General features: G+C 42.9%; 1 protein-coding gene across 1 annotated transcript in view; it reads right to left on the reverse strand.

Moving 5' to 3' along the window:
* LOC148542661 (uncharacterized) overlaps positions 1-19,029 on the reverse strand; it is a 68,226-nt gene that overhangs the window by 41,969 nt on the left and 7,228 nt on the right. Inside the window, exons 2-10 of the mRNA XM_088467602.1 lie at positions 15,523-15,651; positions 15,124-15,395; positions 14,579-15,015; positions 14,431-14,492; positions 13,799-14,245; positions 13,126-13,436; positions 12,317-12,524; positions 8,756-8,937; positions 8,508-8,618 (exon numbers count right to left, since the gene is read on the reverse strand). Coding sequence (XP_088323728.1) covers positions 8,508-8,618; positions 8,756-8,937; positions 12,317-12,524; positions 13,126-13,436; positions 13,799-14,245; positions 14,431-14,492; positions 14,579-15,015; positions 15,124-15,395; positions 15,523-15,651 — 2,159 coding nt within the window. The remainder of the gene's footprint in view (positions 1-8,507; positions 8,619-8,755; positions 8,938-12,316; positions 12,525-13,125; positions 13,437-13,798; positions 14,246-14,430; positions 14,493-14,578; positions 15,016-15,123; positions 15,396-15,522; positions 15,652-19,029) is intronic.

Consider the following 19,029-nt stretch of genomic DNA (forward strand, 5'->3'; position numbering starts at 1 on the left):
CCCTTGCTGACCCATGTGAAGGGAACTTTAAAATCATTTTATTTCCATACATTTTTCTAGTCCTCACCATACACTTAAGCCTCTACATGTACCACTGTGTTGTATTTTTGCTGCTGCCTCCTATGTTTATCGTCCCCTCCAGGTCCAGCTATGGCTTGTTTGTTGTTTGTGTCTCTTTGTTTCCTGCCTTGAAATTTCTACTCTAAGATTATTTACTTTCCACCATGTTTTATTACTTCTTTGACATGTCATTTTTTCATTAAATTCTCAATTCACCTGCTGCCCACTGATACTTATCAATACTTTTTGCCATGTTACCTGATTAATTGTTCTGTTAATTATACAAGTTTATATACAGTAGATGTATTAACTCTGACAGACATCTCCTGACTGGTTGTCCTTGCCCGTCTGCCTGTTCTGCTCTCTGTGTTATTTTTCTTTATCTTTCAGTTTGTCTTGTACTGAATTTTGCCTCTTCATGATGACTTCTTACCCTCTCCTCCTTCACTTTCATCTCAGAATACTTGACACCTGCCCTTTTTTCCCCTCCACTTTATTCATGTTACTCATCTTTTTTCTGCTGGCCTCTCTCATTCTCCCTTGAGGTGTTGTTAGACCATGTGTACACATCATAGGATGATATTGCTCTATACATTGCGTACCTCTCCCTTTGAACTCCTAGAGGAGTGTGTACCAGTGCATACTTCCTTGTTTGTCCCCTTTATTACCATCCTACCACATCCATTTCTGTTCTTACCCCACCCTAATATTCCCTACCTCTTTTCCTGTTTTTTCAGAGTGGAGAGGGGTATGACAAATCTCCAACATAGTTCCCCCCTGATCCCTATATTATGTATGCAGGTGACCATTGCTACCCTGATGTCAAATGCCTCAACTTTCTAAGTAATACATATCACCTTTCACATATGATTTGCACCATTAAGGCCAACATAGTTTTCCCCCAAGGAACCCATTTTAAACACAACCTGCGATCCACCTCTAAATTTTCAGCTGCATTTTACTCCTCTGACCTTTCAAAATACAAGAGAGTTGCTTTCCTGATACATAATTTACTGCCCTTTGTGCCACACAATACTATTATTGACCCCAAGATACTGCCTATTATCCTCCCAGGTAAACTAGGGCTTTTTCAATTGATCTTGTACAGCCTTGGATGAGAATCTCTTGCACAGCGGGGATTATAACACCATCCTTAACAATACCCTAGCTAAATTTCATGTGGCTATCCACTATACTTCTCTTCAAGCTACTTGGTCTTTAAACAAGCACAGTAAGCAATCTGGCCTTTTTGATTCTTGAAGAAAAGGGGGAGACTAGGCTGGCGCCTAGGAGGGATATCTGAGTCCGTGGCACAAAAACCGAATGAATAAGCATAACCATGATAATTCCCAGACGCTGCCTTAGATTAGCAACAAATCCTTGGTGTAATTCAGATTCACAAATATTAATATAGGATTGCACCTGAATACCAATCTAAAATAAAGTAATTCCTATTACTTTAATCAATAATGAACTATAAATCACAGAATTTCCATCTAATAAATGTGAAAAATGTGTCTTTATATATAAACATTGTGGGTACAAATCCCCCAATATATAATTGATACAAATATAGGGCCTAATTCAGAGTAGGACGCAGCCATGGCTTCATCTTTTGCTGCAGTTGCGTCATCTTTATGCTAATGCCACTAGAAAGCACTTCCCTGGTGTATATCTGTGCTACTGGAATAGAACTGGAGGGGGGAGAGCTGATGAAAGGGAACACGCTGCTGGCGCTGATTACAAGGTAACCCGCTCCTACTGGTCAGTGCTAAAGGAATGATAAAAGTCAGTGTCCGCCTACTTATCATTCAGTTGGGTGGGGACTTTCCAACTTTCTCCCTACACCAGATTGATTAGTTAGGAAAAATCAAACATGTTTGATTTCCCCAACTAGTTGGAACAACCGGTTTTTTACCTTTTTCAGTGTTTGCGAGTAAACGAACGATTATCATTTGCTCCCACACACTGCCAGAATATCATTCCAACCAGCATTCTAGTGTAGGGCCAACATTATTCCCTCTTCCTTAGGTTCCCCCTACCTCCATAACCTCTTTCCAACTTCCCTCAGACCATCTCCTGTCACCATTGCCTTCACTCTCCCCCTCTCCATTGTCATATGGCTGCTCTTACTCGACTTTCCTCAAATCCTGCCCCCCATTTTGCAGACAACAGTTTTTGCTTATACACACACCTGTTACTTCCTTTTTCTTCTTGGTTTTCTGTAATTCACACCAATAAAGTAAATACTGAAACAGTAAATACAAACTACTAGTACTATCTGTTTGCTTGTAAGGGCTTTCTCTTTGTGGTCTGAGACTCCTGTTGCATACTTTAATGGTTTCACTTGACATACAAAAAGGACTGGTCTTCCTACACATTATAGTCTACACAATTAACTACAGTATGCATGTGAAACCCATGATTGTTTGATTGTTCCATGTTTACTGCTATTGTTGCTCTCAGGAATAAATGCAATCGTCAGTATCTACAACTTCATGCTTTCCTGCTTGTGGCTGTAAAATACTTCCCGACTATTTACATTTACAGCATTGTACAGCATAGAAGGGGGAGCCATGATATCACAATTCAACATGAATCAACTCATCAAAACCCTGTACCGCCTACTTCACTAGGAGGTGGGTTTGATCCAGAAGGTTTGCCTACACTCTGGAGTCCAGGAGAGCATCCCGAAATCCTGGTGTGGCAGGCAATTATAGACTGTATACAGCTTTGAATTACACCAATTCAGGGGGGGAGGGGAGACTACATTACAGCTTGCAAAAATCGATTCTATGCAGAACTCATCCATCGATTGATGAAACATCAATGGTTTTCTAGAGATGGTTTGAAACCATCAGCCATTGATGCTACAGCCGTCTATGGTCATCACTACAGTATACCATAAAAAATGCTATTTGTAATGGTATACTGTGTTTCAAACAAAAAGAACATAATATTTTTAATAAAATCATGTTGGATAACTTTAAACTAATGTTAATGACCTAATTCAAACAAAAAAAACCCATACATTTCAGAGCGGTATTTGAAAATTTTGTAGTTAAAGGACGTGTCCACTTTTAAACACAGTCTGCCGAAAATACAGTTATACAGTCAGGTCCATAAATATTGGGACATTGACAGAATTGTCATATTTTGGCCTCTGTTCATCACCACAATGGCTTTGAAATGAAACAAACAAGATGTGCTTTAACTGCAGACTTTCAGATTTAATTTGAGGGTAATTACATCCAAATCAGGTGAACGTTGTAGGAATTACAACGGTTTCTATATGTGCCTCCCTCTTTTTAAGGGGCCAAAAGTAATGGGACAAACTAAACAATCCTAAATCTAAGCTTCACTTTTTAATACTTTGTTGCAAATCCTTTGCAGGCAATTATAGCCTGAAGTCTGGAACGCATAGACATCACCAGACGCTGGGTTTCATCCCTGGTGATGCTCTGCCAGGCCTCTACTGCAAATGTCTTCAGTTCCTGCTTGTTCTTGGGGCATTTTCCCTTCAGTTTTGTCTTCATCAAGTGAAATTGATTTTTCAGCCTAATGATGGCTTGCTTCACTGATAGTGACAGCTCTTTGGATCTCATATTGAGAGCCGACAGCAACTGATTCCAAATGCAAATGTCACACCTACAGGGGTATTCAATATGAAACGTTAACTTCACTGTCGAAGTTAACATTTCATATCAGAGTTTTTTACCTGCGTTAAAGTATCGGGCGCGCTCCCGCTTATCCCCGTATTCAATATCAAATTCACGAAAGCGGGAAACTCCGAAGTTGGATTTGCGTAAAGTTACGAATTTTTCCATAAAATAATTGTAAGACCCCCCTAAAGTTGTAAAAACATGGGGGAACACTATGGGTACCCCCGTTTTAGCCTTTAATTGAAAGTCGGGGATTTAAATAGCCGCAGTAGGTGTTTTTTTCCCGACATTGAAGAAGTGATGCAGAAGAGCATTTAGATAATTTTTTTCATTTTTTAAGTGGTCCCATCAAATTTGGGGTACATGAAAATAGGTACTACCATATTTTTAAGTCCCTAAAGTAAGTTTTTAAAAATTCTGCATTTGTGCACCTGCCGCTATAAATCTATTCTTCAAATCACCTGCCGCAGACATACAGAATAGCCCTGAACCTATTTCCCTATTGTTAAACAATTTTTTTCCCTTTTTTTTTACCTCAATTTTTAAATACATTTTTTGGGGTGTCACTATTTTTTTTTAAAATTTTTTTTTAACACAGTTCTTTTTTAAATGTCATTCCGAGGGGTACAGGCTATTTTTTTTAAGCCTGCACCCCTAAACCCCAATTCTGCACTTTTTTTCGACACCTATTCATGGTGAAAAATGATCCCTGATTTTTAAAAAATGACCCTTGACCCCAGTTAAGGAAAAAAAAACGTGAATTTTCGGGAAATATGCCAGGGACCCCCCTAAAGATGTCCAGACATGGGGGATCACTATGGACAACCCCGGTTTTGCCTGCAAAAAAAAGTCGGGTTTTTAAATAGCTTTGCAAGGTGTTTTTTCCTGCGCGGCTATTAGAAACCCCGACTTCCTTCAGGAGTTAAAAATGGGGGTACCCATAGTGATCCCCCATGTCTAGACATCTTTAGGGGGGTCCCTAGAATATTTCCCAAAAATTCCCGTTTTAGTTAACCTGTAAAAAAATTAGTAAAAAATTTTAAAAAAAATGACATAAGCTCCCCCCCAAAAGCCAAACCAGCCCCAGGCTTGCCAGCCAGTGTTGGTATCTAAAAATACGGGGAACAAAATGTGTAGGGTTCCACCGTATTTTAGAAACCAACACCAGGCTGCAGGGACTAGTGCTGGTTTTAAATACAGGGGGCAAAAACGACGTGGGGTACCCCCTATATTTAAGACCAGCACCAGACCCAGCCGACCGGGGTGTAATGCCACAGCCCGGAGACCCAATCACCGGGCTCCAGGTCCAAAGCATTACACCCCAAGTCGGTCAGCACAAGCCGGTGATCTCGGGGGAGTCGGGGACCCCCCAAAAAAGGGTCCCCCCTCTACCGAGCACCACAGGCTTACGCTGAAGCCTGGGGCTCTTCCCCATACCCCTTGCTTGGTGGGTCAGGGGGTAATAGGGGGGCCAAATAATGTAACACTATTGTACTTTACAGTGGAACTACAATTGCCAGCATGCCTGCCATTTTGCACTTGTGGAACTACAAGTGCCAGCAGACATGCGTCACCTGTAATTTCACTGTAAAATAAATAGTTAAAAAAAGACAAAACACACACACCGTGCCCAGTATAAGTTTATTACATACACCTACCCATTCACACATACTTACCTATACCAGAAGTTTCTGTCTCCTTCTCCAGTAGAGATCCATGGTACCTGGCCCTGCAAGAAAGATTTCATACTCACCTACATCCAGCGCTGGTCTCCACAGTAATCCATGGGATTAAAAAACAAAAAAAACGAGTTACCCGATCCACGCTACAAGCTATCTGTATGTGTGTTATCACACATACAGATAGCTCCCGAATGGCCGCTGCCGGGACTTCACGGGGCATTGCAGTCCCATCAGCCAATCAGCGGCAGCGCTCACTGTAGAGCGCTCGCTGATTGGCTCCGGCAACTGACAGTTCCCACATGGGTGAATCAGCCCATAGTTTCCATCAGCAAGGAACAGCTGTGTACCGCGGTAATGGAGTTCTGACTGGCGGCATGCGGAGGGGAATTACATGAAGCAGTTACAACTATCTACTGTTAAGAATGAAAAGACAGTCAATTCAAAAAGTGAAATTGACAGGCGTATACACTGCATTTCAGGGAAAAGCAAACTTTATAGGCAAATTATTGTTAATCAAACAAGTTATTTGGCTACAAATAATAATATCATGAGAAAACAGCATTGTTCTGATAACAAAAGGAAACATTTTTAAGAACATGGGGGAATTGTAGCAATCCTTCTAAAGCACAATGCGACTTGGTAGCGCTGATTGTCTTTTTGTGCGACTTTTTACTTTTGATTTGATTGTGTCTTATTCGCACAGTGATGCATGTAGGACACACAAGCAGATTCTGCTGATTAAAATGATATGCGGCCTAAATTCTGTGTGCAACTGCGGGTGCATCTGCATATGAAATGCTCCGTTACAGTGTCAGTGGCTGTGAAAAGATGCTCGGCGCTACAGAATCACGCCACGGCATGGTGCAACTAGAAGGGCTGTTTAACGTGCAAGGAAGTAAGATGGACCCATCTGTATATTACATAACATAAGTAGAAGCTGATTGGTTGCTATGGACAGCTTATCCATTTTTTAAAATGTTTGCTACATTTCCCTCTTATTCACCATTTGCAAACAGGAAATTCCTAGTTTACAAGGCTGCGCACTATGGGCCTGATTCTGACCCGCTCGCGAGCGCTAAGCGCTCGCAAGCAATCGATGGTGCCCAAGTGCACATGCGCACAATGGAGGCAGCTCCGTCGTGCGCATGCGTGAGACCCGAATAACAACGGCCAAGCCGTCATTAAGGGTCTCGCCCCAAAGGGTGGGCGCCATTTGGTGGGCATGTCGGGGGCGTGGCTGCCCAGACAGAGGCGTTCCCATGGGAACACCTACCATCTGGGTCCGGCCCCACTGACATCACTAGTGATGTCAGTGGGAGTGCTTTTGGCTCTGATAGAGCCAAAAGCACTCCTGGGCTTGCGGCAGTGAGACCCTACCGCAGGGTCTCGTCGCAAGCCTGATGGTCGCGATGGTCTTGACCATCGTGACCATCATTTTGGCCGCTCCAAAAAGGAGCAGGGACGGCCCTGATTCAGAGCGAGCGCTCTGTCAGAGCGTCCGGCTCTGAATCAGGGCCTATCTTCCTTCTGACTTTTTACCCTGGCCATCCAAAGACACTGCAAGGGGAGTAAATTGCATCATCTCCCTGGGAAGTGGGCATATGCTGGAGGCTTTCCTACTCTCTCGGGAGTTCAGGAGTCTCCCAGACAGAATTTGTATGGAATCCCGGCTGCCGCATGGTCGGCAGTTCGATTCCAGGCAGCCCGACAGATCAGCAGAGCCCAGCAGCGGGAGCCCGACAGCGCTGGAAATCCCAATCGTCCCTAAGGTAAGTATAAACTAACCTAACCTAACCCCCTAACCCTCATTAGAGGTGCATAACCCTAACCTCCCCCCCAAGTGCCTAACCCTAATCCCCCCTATAAGTGCCTAACCCTAACCCCCCCTTCCCCGCTGCCTAAACTAAGTGCCTAACCCTAAGTCCCCCCCGGGTGCCCTAAACCTAACCCACCCCTCCCCGTGGCTGTCCGCTCGCGGTGCCCGGCATCACTTCGATCGGGATGCCGGGCGCCGGCCTTCCGGCATCGGGTAAATGACAGGCGTCTAGAAATAGATGCCGGTCATTTATCCCACGCCGGGATAAAGCAGCCAGGAAGCCAGCTGTCGGTTATTAAGGCAGCCGGTTTCCCGACTGCATACCTCCCGGACAATCTGGCAAGCTTGTGCAGTATTACTGTGTTATTGTTTTTGTTGTCAAAGGGTTATTGACACACTAAAGATACTGTACCTGCTGCTCCAAGAGGAGTACGGAAGGAGGTGGTGCTGTTTCCTGATGAAATGGTCCCCGGCGTTGATGGAACAGATTATTTTGCATTATTCAGGATTTGGGATACTGTAGGAACTAGAATGCAGTCTACATTAAATAAATATTGTATCAAAATTGGAATTATACTAAATATATTAAACAAACTATAAATCTGTACTGAATTTTACTTTCCAATGAGGGGCACTATTATCAAATAAAAAACAGCAATATATTGATGTAGTGAGAAAATATATCAATATTTTTTACAAGCACTGCTAATGGGAAATATATAAGACACAAGAAACTAAGGCCCCTTTATGTTGTATGAATGCATTCATTATGGAAGCATTAATAGGGAGTTCTGAATTAAAGGTCGACAGTAAAAAGGTCGCCAAGCAATATGTTGAAACCAGATGGTTGACAGTCAATCGGACCACAGGAACAAAAGGTTGACACACAAAAGGTTGACATGGGGAAGGTGACAGGTACAAAAGGTTGACTTTGGAAAGATCGACATAAGAATGGTTGACCTTTTTTTTTGTTAGGGACAGCAAGGGTTAGGCACTTACCCCGACTGTTAGGGTTAGGGACTAGGAGGGATGGATAGCGTTAGGCACTTACCCCGACGGTTAGGTTTAAGTACTTGGAGGGACGGTTAGGGTTAGGCACCAAGGGGAGGGTTAGGGTAAAGATTAGGGTTAGGTTTTGTGTCGACCATTGCCATGTCGACCTTTTCACACTGTTTGTCTTTGTACATGTCGACCTACATCCATGTCAACCTTTTGTGTGTCGACCTATACGCTGTCGACATTTTTATTGTCTATCTAATGAACCACACCAATTCATAGGTTAGATACCTGATACTCCACTTGTTAGATTGCTATTGACAGAGATGCTGGTATTTCCTGATGAACTGGTCCATAAGGTTGGTGTGGCCACTGCCTTACTGCTACTCTGGACACTAGATCCTGTGGGAGATAGAGAATAATTCTAATTAATGAAATCTTGTATCAAAACTAACAGAAGAAAGGGTGCTGCAAAATCATTTGGTATGATAAATGTCCATGCCATGACCTTAAATGTATTAGTCAAAAATGAACAATACCTGAGCTACTTTGGAAATTACGTGTGCCATTATCCATAGTCATCAAAGATGTGTAGACAGGTTTATTTGTAGCAGTTACTGACAGACCACTTGGTGTTGTAGATGTCACCTGAAGGAAATCTGCCGACTGTGGCATCATCACATCTGCAGCAATTCGCTGTACGGAAGGGGCTGAATTTACAAATAAACATAAAAATAGTCACTGTATTCTATTCTAATCGATTGCTAATTAGGAATGGAGTAAAGGAACATTAATACATATCAAAGTCTGTGTATTGGGGAGTTCAATCATATACCTACAATAATGGAAGAATTCATACTTAAATGTCTCTCTCCATCAACTTTCTGAAGCAGGTCGCCATGTCTAACGAAACAAACAGACAGCGACTCAAAGGTTTGCAGGCTTATTCTGCACAAATGCACTTAGGGCTCAATTCAGACCCGCTCGCTAGATGCGTTCGCACGCAGCCAAAGTATGCAAATCCCACGATCACACGGCAAGGCATTAGCACGTCCACTATGTCTTGGCATGCGATAGCGGTGTGTATTTAGACGCCCATCAGCCTGTCTTAAGACGCCCACTTTCCCACGTCATCTCCAGGAAGTGTATGCAACAATCGGTAACATTGAGTACAATCGGACCCATTCGCAGCACTTGTGGTTGACCATACCCTACCGCAAGTACTGCAAGTGCTGCAGTGTGTAAATCAGCCATGTAACGTGTTTTATGATGATGTGTCTTAATTATGCATGCCTCTGTAAAGGCATTAAGATGCTCAGACACCCCTGTGTTCGCACCGCCCCCCATTTCCATCGACCATCCCCTGTCACCACCCACAAACGGCTTGTCCTGTCACTCATTCTAGTGAGGCGGCTATGCGCTGCGAGTGAAGGCTTCCCGATCGCATGGACTAGTTCGCGCACACCCACTGCATTTTATACGCATGCACACACTGCAAACATCGGACGGCTAAGTGCAAATGCAGCCTAGCGAACGGGTCTGAATCGGGCCCTTAGTGTATTGGTGAATTCATACACAGGGGAAGGGGCAGTGATATCACAGCATATAAAATTAAAGCAGACTCAGATTGTTGCAATAAATCAGATGATCCCATAAGGACACAGGGACTGATTCAGAATTGTACACTATTGCATTCGCAATTCGTGCGAAAATATGCTAATGCCCGCCAACAGTGTCCCTGTCAGAAATAGTGTGTGATGGACAAATGTTGCTACACACACAGATTCACCAGGGTTTGAGAACACACCACCACTGACACCACATCTGATGCACATTGACTTCTCGAGTAAGTCCTGGGAAATTCAGATGAACTTTCACTCTAAAATGGCCTCCGATAGTCTGATTCTGCGATTGGGAACTCACTCGCAGACACGCCCCTGGAACGCTCATAACATTCCCACGGACCGGCCTCTTTTTGCAAACACTTTTAACCACCTTTTAGAACTAGGGAGAATAAAATGCGTCCAAGTAATGGAGGGGAAGAGGAAAATAGAAAAGAAGCTGCTAGGAAGTGGATTGGGATCTCCCAAACTCGCAGAAGGTGCAAATGTAATGGTATATTACTACCAGCGCTGAAAGGGCAAAAAGTAAAAGCAAAAAGTAAAAAGAAAGTGGAATAAGTGCAAGTTAGAACAGAAATACCACTCCGATTACGTTGAAATTAATGGTAAGGTATTCATTTACAAAACACCATCAATTGTCAGGAATACTGTATTAGTATTTAGTTGCAAATAAAACAGTCCTGGTGCAGATAGGAGCATTTAGGCCTTTCCTGGTTGTGACTAGCAAGGAGTCTCTGTGCGTGTATTGAAGGCTCCTAATAGGTCAGTGTTGGCAGCTGTTACTGGATATTACAGCAGTAGAGATACAACAGTCTTTTGTTGGGTGTACCTGTAGAAATGAGGTTACACGTGGTTTTGGATGGTTCCTCATATTTTCTTGGTTGTAGCAGGCAAGATTCAGTGCTCCCTTGGGTTCCAATATGGTCGCAGGGCAACTGAAGCTTTCGGTTTCCTTATTAATGGGAGATGGTCTGCGGCTCTTTCTGGTCTCTGTGTCTTATGACGGGTACACACTAGACTATGTGTGTACACGGCCGATGCACAATGCAATGAAACACATATTATGCGGTTATTGCAAGATCTGTTGAATGACTACATGATATGTCGTTCACCAGCCGCCTCCACAAGCATGGGGTCATTTATCAAACTGACAGTTTGAGCAGCATGTAGCTCGATCTGTTGATGAAATGAACAACCGCGTGGGAGTGTGCATGTTTGGTCATAGTGCATACACACTTGCCGACAGGGACGATGTCGGCCTGAACCACTGGAACGGGCGACATATCATCTAGTGTGTGCCTAGCTTTAGACTCTGCGGCTTAGGCACTGTTGCTTTGAAGCCTCGTTTGTTGGTATGTGTGAGGCTAGGAAATAGCTGTACTTAATAAATCGTCCCTTTTCACACAGGCCTCAGATAGTCAGCAGACAGTGAATTCATCTACCTCTTGCTGTGTATTCTGCCAGTCAAGGACAGGCTGCATTCAATAGTTCTGTGTGCGGCTCTGGACACGCTGCACTTAGTGGGTGTTTTCCAAGCACTTCCTATTTGTATGGGTTGTTTCTATTCATTACTTATTAGGTCTATGGAGCTGATTCAGACCCGGATGTGTTCGCTCGTAGCTGGCCGATATTTGCAATCTTTGCATGCATCGCAATGTGCGTGCGCGAACCATTGCAAAAGATCGGGAAGCGATCGCTAGTTGCACGTAGATTGCCTACCAGACCGAGTGACAGGAGAAGCAGTTTGTGGGTGGTGACAGGGGCTGGCTGCTAGAAACGGGGGAGTGGAGGTGAGAACACAGGCGTGCCTGAGCGTCTCAACGCCGTTTCAAAGGCGTGCATAATTAACAGGCAGCGTCATTGTACACATCAGCTGGTTGTATTTCACACTGAAGTGATCGCAGTGCTTGAGGCAGAGTATAGTCAACCTCAAGTACTGCGATCGCATCCGATGGTGCTCAATGTACCAGTGGTTTCATGCACTTCCAGGAGATGACGTGCTCAAGTGGGCGTCTTGTGAATGGCTGGTGGGTGTCTGCATACACAAAGTTATCACACGCCAAGACATAATGGGCATGCTAATGCCTTTCCGTGTGATCGCCTGCCTTGCTGGGCGTGCGCTGGATTTGCTGCCCTAGTCTAGTCGGATTTCTGCTCACACATCAGGATTGTACAAGCAGAAATCTTCTAGTCGGGAATTTACAGTGTGGTCAATTGAATAGTTTCAGGAACTCCTTTTCAGAGCTATTCAACATCGTACTAAATTGAATCGCCTTCTAGGACTGCGGTAGAAAAATCTACTTTTTAACACAGGTGTAGTAGAAGAATGTGCAGTTATCACTGTACAATGCATTTTATCTTCATGGTTCATATCTAAAAATGTTAATATTAAAGTTTAGGATCATTAAGTTACAAAAAGGTTGGCATTTCTTTTGATATTCTATTCTATTGAAATAGTTATACAACAATTTCTTACTTCCTGTGGATAAAGTAGGCAGCATACTGCTTGGAGATGGTGATGCCATTGGGCTAACTGTACTTGTGCTGCTCAATGGTGTAACGGATTGTGAATTATTTTGGGAGCTTAAGGTTATTCTGGTTGCTGATATAACAGTGCTTGTTCCAGTTACTGTAGCTGTTTGGTTGGTGACAATTGCAATCATAGCAGATGTCTTGCTGACATTAAAAGTAATTCCAGTTACGGATGTGGGGTTTGTTGAATTAAAAGATCCACTTCCAAATGTTGTAAGAGGATAGCTCCTATCAGATGTGGTCACATATTGTGTTGTAATTGTGCTGGTTCTGTTGATGGTTGCTGGTACTGTAAGGCCAATTAGGGACATTCCCAGGCAAAAAGGTGGTGGAAAGTGTTGTCATTATAGTTGTTTGAAAGGTTGTTTTTGCACTCACAACTAATGTTGTAAGGTTTCTTACAGTGCTTGGAATGATATCTGATGTTGCTACTGTGTAGCTAGGCACTGACATTGTAGTTCTGTGTCTCAGGGTAATAGCACTGGTCTCATTCATTTTGGTACTTCTACTGCCATCAGTAATTGTTGCAGCTTTTGTAGTTGTTATAATTTTTATTGTTCCCTCAATGGTTGTTACATTAGTCACAGATGGAAGACTGCTGGTGGAATTAGAAGTTACAATAGAAGTTCATGTGCGATTGCCTGATGTTGGCATTTCAGTTGGTCTAGTGGTAATGTTGGCATTTAACACAGATGTTGTGAAGCCGCTGCTTGCATTAGAGTCTGTACCAGATGTTGGTATGATGCTGCTAAGAGGGGACAGTCCTGTTGTTCTGATAGTTGTACTTGCATTAACAAAAGTTAAAAGGCTGCAACTAGATGTAGAACCTATTATGGAAGTTGTTTGTAATTTTGTGGATCCGTTAGTAGTATGTGTTGTAGAATTGAGGCTTGCTGCTGGCAGTACAGTTGTAGTTGCAGTAGTTACATTTACAGAAATTGCATTAATGTTGCTGACAGCATATGATGTAGATATATTGGTGGTGGGTGTTGTCAGTGCTGACGTTTGGTTTATGATGGTTGTATTGTTTGCATATTGTGTAGGACTACTTCTCAAAGTTGACACATCAGTTGTCCTTGTAGTTACAACAAATGTAAGGTTGCTTAGGATTTTGGAATCCATTCCAGGTGTTGATATAGTGCTAAGGGGCATTGTCACTGCAGTTGCCTGCTTTAAGGTGATTGTGCTGGCTGCTTTATTTGTGGGACTACTGGAATAGTCTCCCACTGTATTTGCACTGAGAAAAGGTGTAGTGAGGGTACTTCCTATAGAGGTGATGCTAGATATTGGTGTAATGCTCATTGTTACAAATTCAGGAGTTCTAATGGTTGTACTGTAGTTGCATTGGCAACAGATGTTGTAAGGTTACTCACAGTAGCAGAACTTACATTATATGTTACATTAGTGGTGAAGAGTGTTCTCACTGAACTTGTTTGTACGGTGGGGACAAGACTGATTGTATTCATTTTTGAAGTACTGGTGATATTAGAGAGAGTTGCAGCTGTTCTTGTAATGTTGATTGTTGGCACTGCTGCTGTACTCATGATGCTAGCATTTATTCCAGGTATAACATTGCTGGTGGTGTTAGACATTAAACCGGAGACTGAAATACCAGCGACTGTTGTTGGCACTCTGCTTAGTAGGACAGTGGTGGTTTCATTCATAAGGGGTGTTATAAGTTTACTTGGAGCAGAGACTATGTCAGTTGTTGATATGTTGCTGCTCAGTAGTGGCAGTCCAGTTGTTCTAGTGGTATTAAAAGGTGTTGTAAGGGTATTGTCACCATTAGAGACCACACCAAATGCTGATAAAGTGCTGAAAGTTGCTGTCACTATAGTTGGTTGTATTTTGGCAGATGCATTAGTTGTGGGGTTACTGGTGATATTAGCAGTTGTTGCAGATGTTACTGTTATAATGCTGACTGGTCTTACTTATCCCAGGTGTAGCAGTGCTGGGGGTGTTAGAAATTACACCAGAAACTGAATTACCAGCACCTGTTGTTGGTACTCTGCTTAGTAGGACAGTGGTGGTTTCATTGATAAGGGGTGTTGTAAGTTTACTTGGAGCAGAGACCATGACAGTTGGTGATATGTTGCTGCTCAGTACTGGCAGTCCAGTTGTTCTAGTGGTATTAAAAGGTGTTGTAAGGGTATTGTCACCATTAGAGACCACACCAAATGCTGATTAAGTGCTGGAAGTTGATGTCACTATAGTTGGTTGTATTTTGGCAGATGCATTAGTTGTGGGGTTACTGGGGATATTAGCAGTTGTTGCAGATGTTACTGTTATAATGCTGACTGTTCTTACTGCAGTTGTATTCACACTGGTGGTAAAATTTATCCCAGGTGTAGCAGTGCTGGTGGTGTTAGAAATTACACCAGAAACTGAATTATCAGAACCTGTTGTTGGCACTCTGCTTAGTAGGACAGTGGTGGTTTCATTGATAAGGGATGGTGTAAGTCTAGTAGGAGCATTAGAGACTATGCCAGATGTTGATATGTTACTGCCCAATACTGCCAATCCAGTTGTTTTAGTGGTAATAATAGCGGTTGTAAGGTTGCTGCCACTATTAGAAACCATACCAGATAATGATATAGTGCTGGAGGATGCTGTCACTATAGTTTGTGGTATTTTGACAGTTATATTCGTTGTAGGACTACTGGTGATATTAGAGGTTGTTGCAGGGCCTGTTGATGCTCCAGTCAGTCTGATTGTAGTGTCTGGATTGGCAAGAGACACTGTCAAGTTACTTAGAGTACTTGAGACTATGCCACCTGTTGATGTAATGCTGCTTAGCACTGGAAATCCAGTAGTTCTAATTGCTGTTGTAAAGTTGCTGACATTATTATAACCAATACCAGATGATGATATAGTGCTGCTCAGTGGTGTTCCTTTACTTGGTTGCGTTGTTACAGTTGCAATGGTTGTAGGCCTAAAGGAGATAATATACAATGTGGCAGGTGTTACTGTTACAATGCTGACTGTTGGCGCTACAGACATTGTGGTTCCATTGATCATAGATATGAGGCTGCTAGTTGTGTTAGAAGCTATGCTAAGAACTGGTGTAAATGGCCTTGATGTTGATACATCAGTTGGTCTACTAGTGTTACTAGTGGCTGTTGCTTTTAGATGTTACTTCAAATGTTGCTTTGGTCGTGTTTTGTGTAATTAGAGGTGTACTTGATGTACTAACATTGGAGGTTATATTAAAGGAAACCGTTGATGATACAGTGCTGAATTTAGTTACTGTGCTACTTAAGGGTGTATTTTCAGTTTGAGAACTTAGGCCCTCATTCAGAGCCGCTCGTTAGCGGCAGTACGCTCGTTCCGAGCGATGTTCGCACATCTGCGCATGCGTACGGTTTTTAGTACGCATGCGCGAACCAGTCAGTGCGGCCGAAAATCGTTGGTACGCAATATAGCGAGGGCCTGCTATTTTGAGTGACAGAATGAGGCGTATGTGGGTGGTAACAGGAGAAGGTGTTTGAAAATGGGGAGTGGAGATCCGAACGCAGGCGTGCTTAAAGGTCAAAACGGGCGTTTTATGGGTGTGCATATTTAAAACAGCAGCGTCATTGACCACGTCACTGGGTTATTTTATAGCCAGAACTGCTCGCAAATTTGTGGTAGCAAACACCAACCACAAGAATAGCGAGCAGTTCATACGCTGGTCGATGTACTCGATTAATCTAATAAATAGCGGACATGACGTAGGATGCGAGTGGCCAGGGGGCGTTTTTAACAAATAAACGAGCGTATGTTTTGCTCGCTCGTTCAGACTTAGAGGTGTGAACAGACTGCAATGTGCGTACGGATCATTTGAATAGCCACCCCTTGTTTTTAAACGAGCGACCACAAATAGCGAACGGCTCTGAATCAGGCCCTTAGTACAGAAGGTGTTGATGAATTTGTTTGGTTAGTAGTTGTACTTTGTGTTAAAGCTGTAAAAATGCTGAATAGTGTTGAAGCTTTGCCAGTTATGGTTGTAGTTGTTGCTGTAGCAGTTGTTTTTGGAGATGCAACTGAAAAAAAATACAGTTAAAATAAGTATATTTCAAATAATCACTTTATGTTGAAATTTAAATAGTACCATTGTGGCTCTGCTCCCACAATGGTGCGAAATGTGCTTCGAAATGTGGGCGTCTCCCGGACATTCCGGAAGAGTACTCAAGTACGATATGTAGAGTACAATATATACAGTATATGTGCAGTTTTCAGAGTTTTATCATCACCACAATTCAGCCTAACCTTTAGTACTCCCAGGGGCGTTCTATGATGTGCGGGGAACACGGGCCCCTGGGTCCAGGGGGGCCCCGCACCGCAGACCCTGCACCCATAATATTACTTACCTCTCCGGAGTCCCACGTCAGCGCGGGGGTCCGGCGCTGTAAAACGACTGGAAAATGGCCGCAGTGGCCATTTTCCCGTCGTTTGCGCATGCACAGTACAGGGAAAATGGCCACCAAGGCGATTTTCCCGGTGACCTGTGCATACATTATAGACTCAGGGTACACTCTAGTGCCCAGAGTCTATAACTCTGGCGTTGGTCGTGCACAGCTCAGTTTGCTACCGGCCGCAGGGCGGAGAGGAGGAGGCCCGTGTCGGAGATTGCACACAGGCCCCCTCCTCTCTTGAAATGTTCCTGAGTACTCCCAATAATTTGCATGATCATTTACCCTTCAAAAATATACTACAAGCACATGATTATATAATGAATGGAGCAAAACCACAACCCCAGTGCTCAGGATGATTTGCAGACAAGCAATGTTCCCTATAAGTTTTGAAATGCATAAACAGAAGCTGTTTTGTTTAGCAGGTATCAGTGGGATGGATAAAATGGTGATGACAACGATCAGAATGTCAGCAAGCAACAGGATGTCGGCAAGTGTGCAATGTTAGTTACAGCCTTTTACACCCACCGGCAGTACACCTATAAACATGAACAATTATCATCAGTTGTACTGCTGCTGTGAGTAAAATACTTTAAGTAGCACTTGCCTAAATCAAGGTACCTTCATTCCGTGGTCCACATACTGCTTGTCGACATTCTGATTGGGCCACCAGGGAGAATGTGTGCAGCAGACAGAGGATAGATGTTATTGGACTGTAAACCACAGTAACAGGCCTCAGAGAAGACAGAAGAAACACCTATATGGGTGACCAAATTGAACACATCTGGATCCTGGTAAATGGTTATGCAGTAAGAATCAGATAGTCGACATTCAGAATGTTGACACCAGAAAGTCAGCATGGTTTGAAAGGCAACATTCAACATTGTGAATGTGTGAATGTCGACACCCAATTTTAATTTTAGGGTTAGGCTGCGGTTATGGTTAGATTAGCTAGTTTAGATGACAAGTGAACAAAACATCCCATTTTCGAAATGACGACTGCCAAGATTCACGATTTCTACATTCTGTTAATGTCAACATTATGTAGAATGAGGGAAGGGGGAGGTCAGAAAGGGGCTGCACAGGATCTTAACTCAGAGCACGGTTCAGGGTAATTGATAGAATATTAATAAGTGCTCTCATAAATTCAATTAATCATGTTGTTATAGTGCTAGAATCTTTTTATATTAGTAAGAGTACATTTTTAAACCTATTATTGACATTCATCTGAGAGTGTGCCGCTACTTCAGGGTACTTTCTTCTTCTGCTTGTTAATGTCAACATTATGTCAGTGTCGACATTGTGAAAGTCATTATTTGACATGTCGACATTATGTAAATGTAAGCATCCTGAATGGTGACATTCAGAATATGTTGACAAAATATATAACACCCTGCAAATGTGCCCAGCATGGTACTGTGCTACTTGGAGCAGCATTTAATGATGCAGAAATGCCTAGACACAGGATTAACAATCTACAACTGCAATACTGTAACATACTGTAATACTGTAACACTAATACTGTACATACTGCAATACTCCACTGTGGATTCTAAATTCCTCCTGCACACATAACTGTTGCTGCTTACAAGAATCTCCAGACTACACTGTGTATTATCCTTACACTAGGAAGGAACTGCTGATTAATGCAGCTCTAGATAGAATAGCTACAAACTTCCTATCAGCTGCTGTCAGCCTGTATTTCTACACCAGGTGAAGAGAGGAAAAAACATATCTACAATAAAGACATTGAGACGTATTGGCAGGGAAATAGGTCAACTTTATTTATTTATTCAAAGGAGGGAGAAAGTATGGTGACAGCCCTACACTTAGTATCGCCATCTTGCCCAAATAATCCAATAAAAGGTGTAGAAGGGAGCCAACTGCCAGCCCATCGCCAACAACTCAAGGCTTAGATAGAAGTGAACTGCCAGTCGAATCGCCAACAACTAAATGCCTAGATGATAACAATAAATGGTATAGGCTAGTATTCTTGCAGTAAAACCAAATTTAACATGAAATTAGGCAATAATTTGGTGTTTTCACATGGTAATCCTTTGCCTTTTTTTATAAAGTGACACACCTGTTTTCAGCACTATGGGCCTGATTGAGAGATGGTCGCTAATCCCACCACTGTTGCAAATTTAGAATACACCAAACATTCATGTGACCGTCACGCAATACAAAAAGTATTGCCATGATTAACATGCACACAATGACCGCCATAAAATACAGAGGACAACACAGGCCAGCCACAAAGTGTGTTCT

This window comes from Taudactylus pleione, unplaced genomic scaffold, assembly GCF_031769625.1.
Source record: "Taudactylus pleione unplaced genomic scaffold, aTauple2 ptg000010l, whole genome shotgun sequence".
NCBI classification, from domain to species: Eukaryota; Metazoa; Chordata; class Amphibia; order Anura; family Myobatrachidae; genus Taudactylus; species Taudactylus pleione.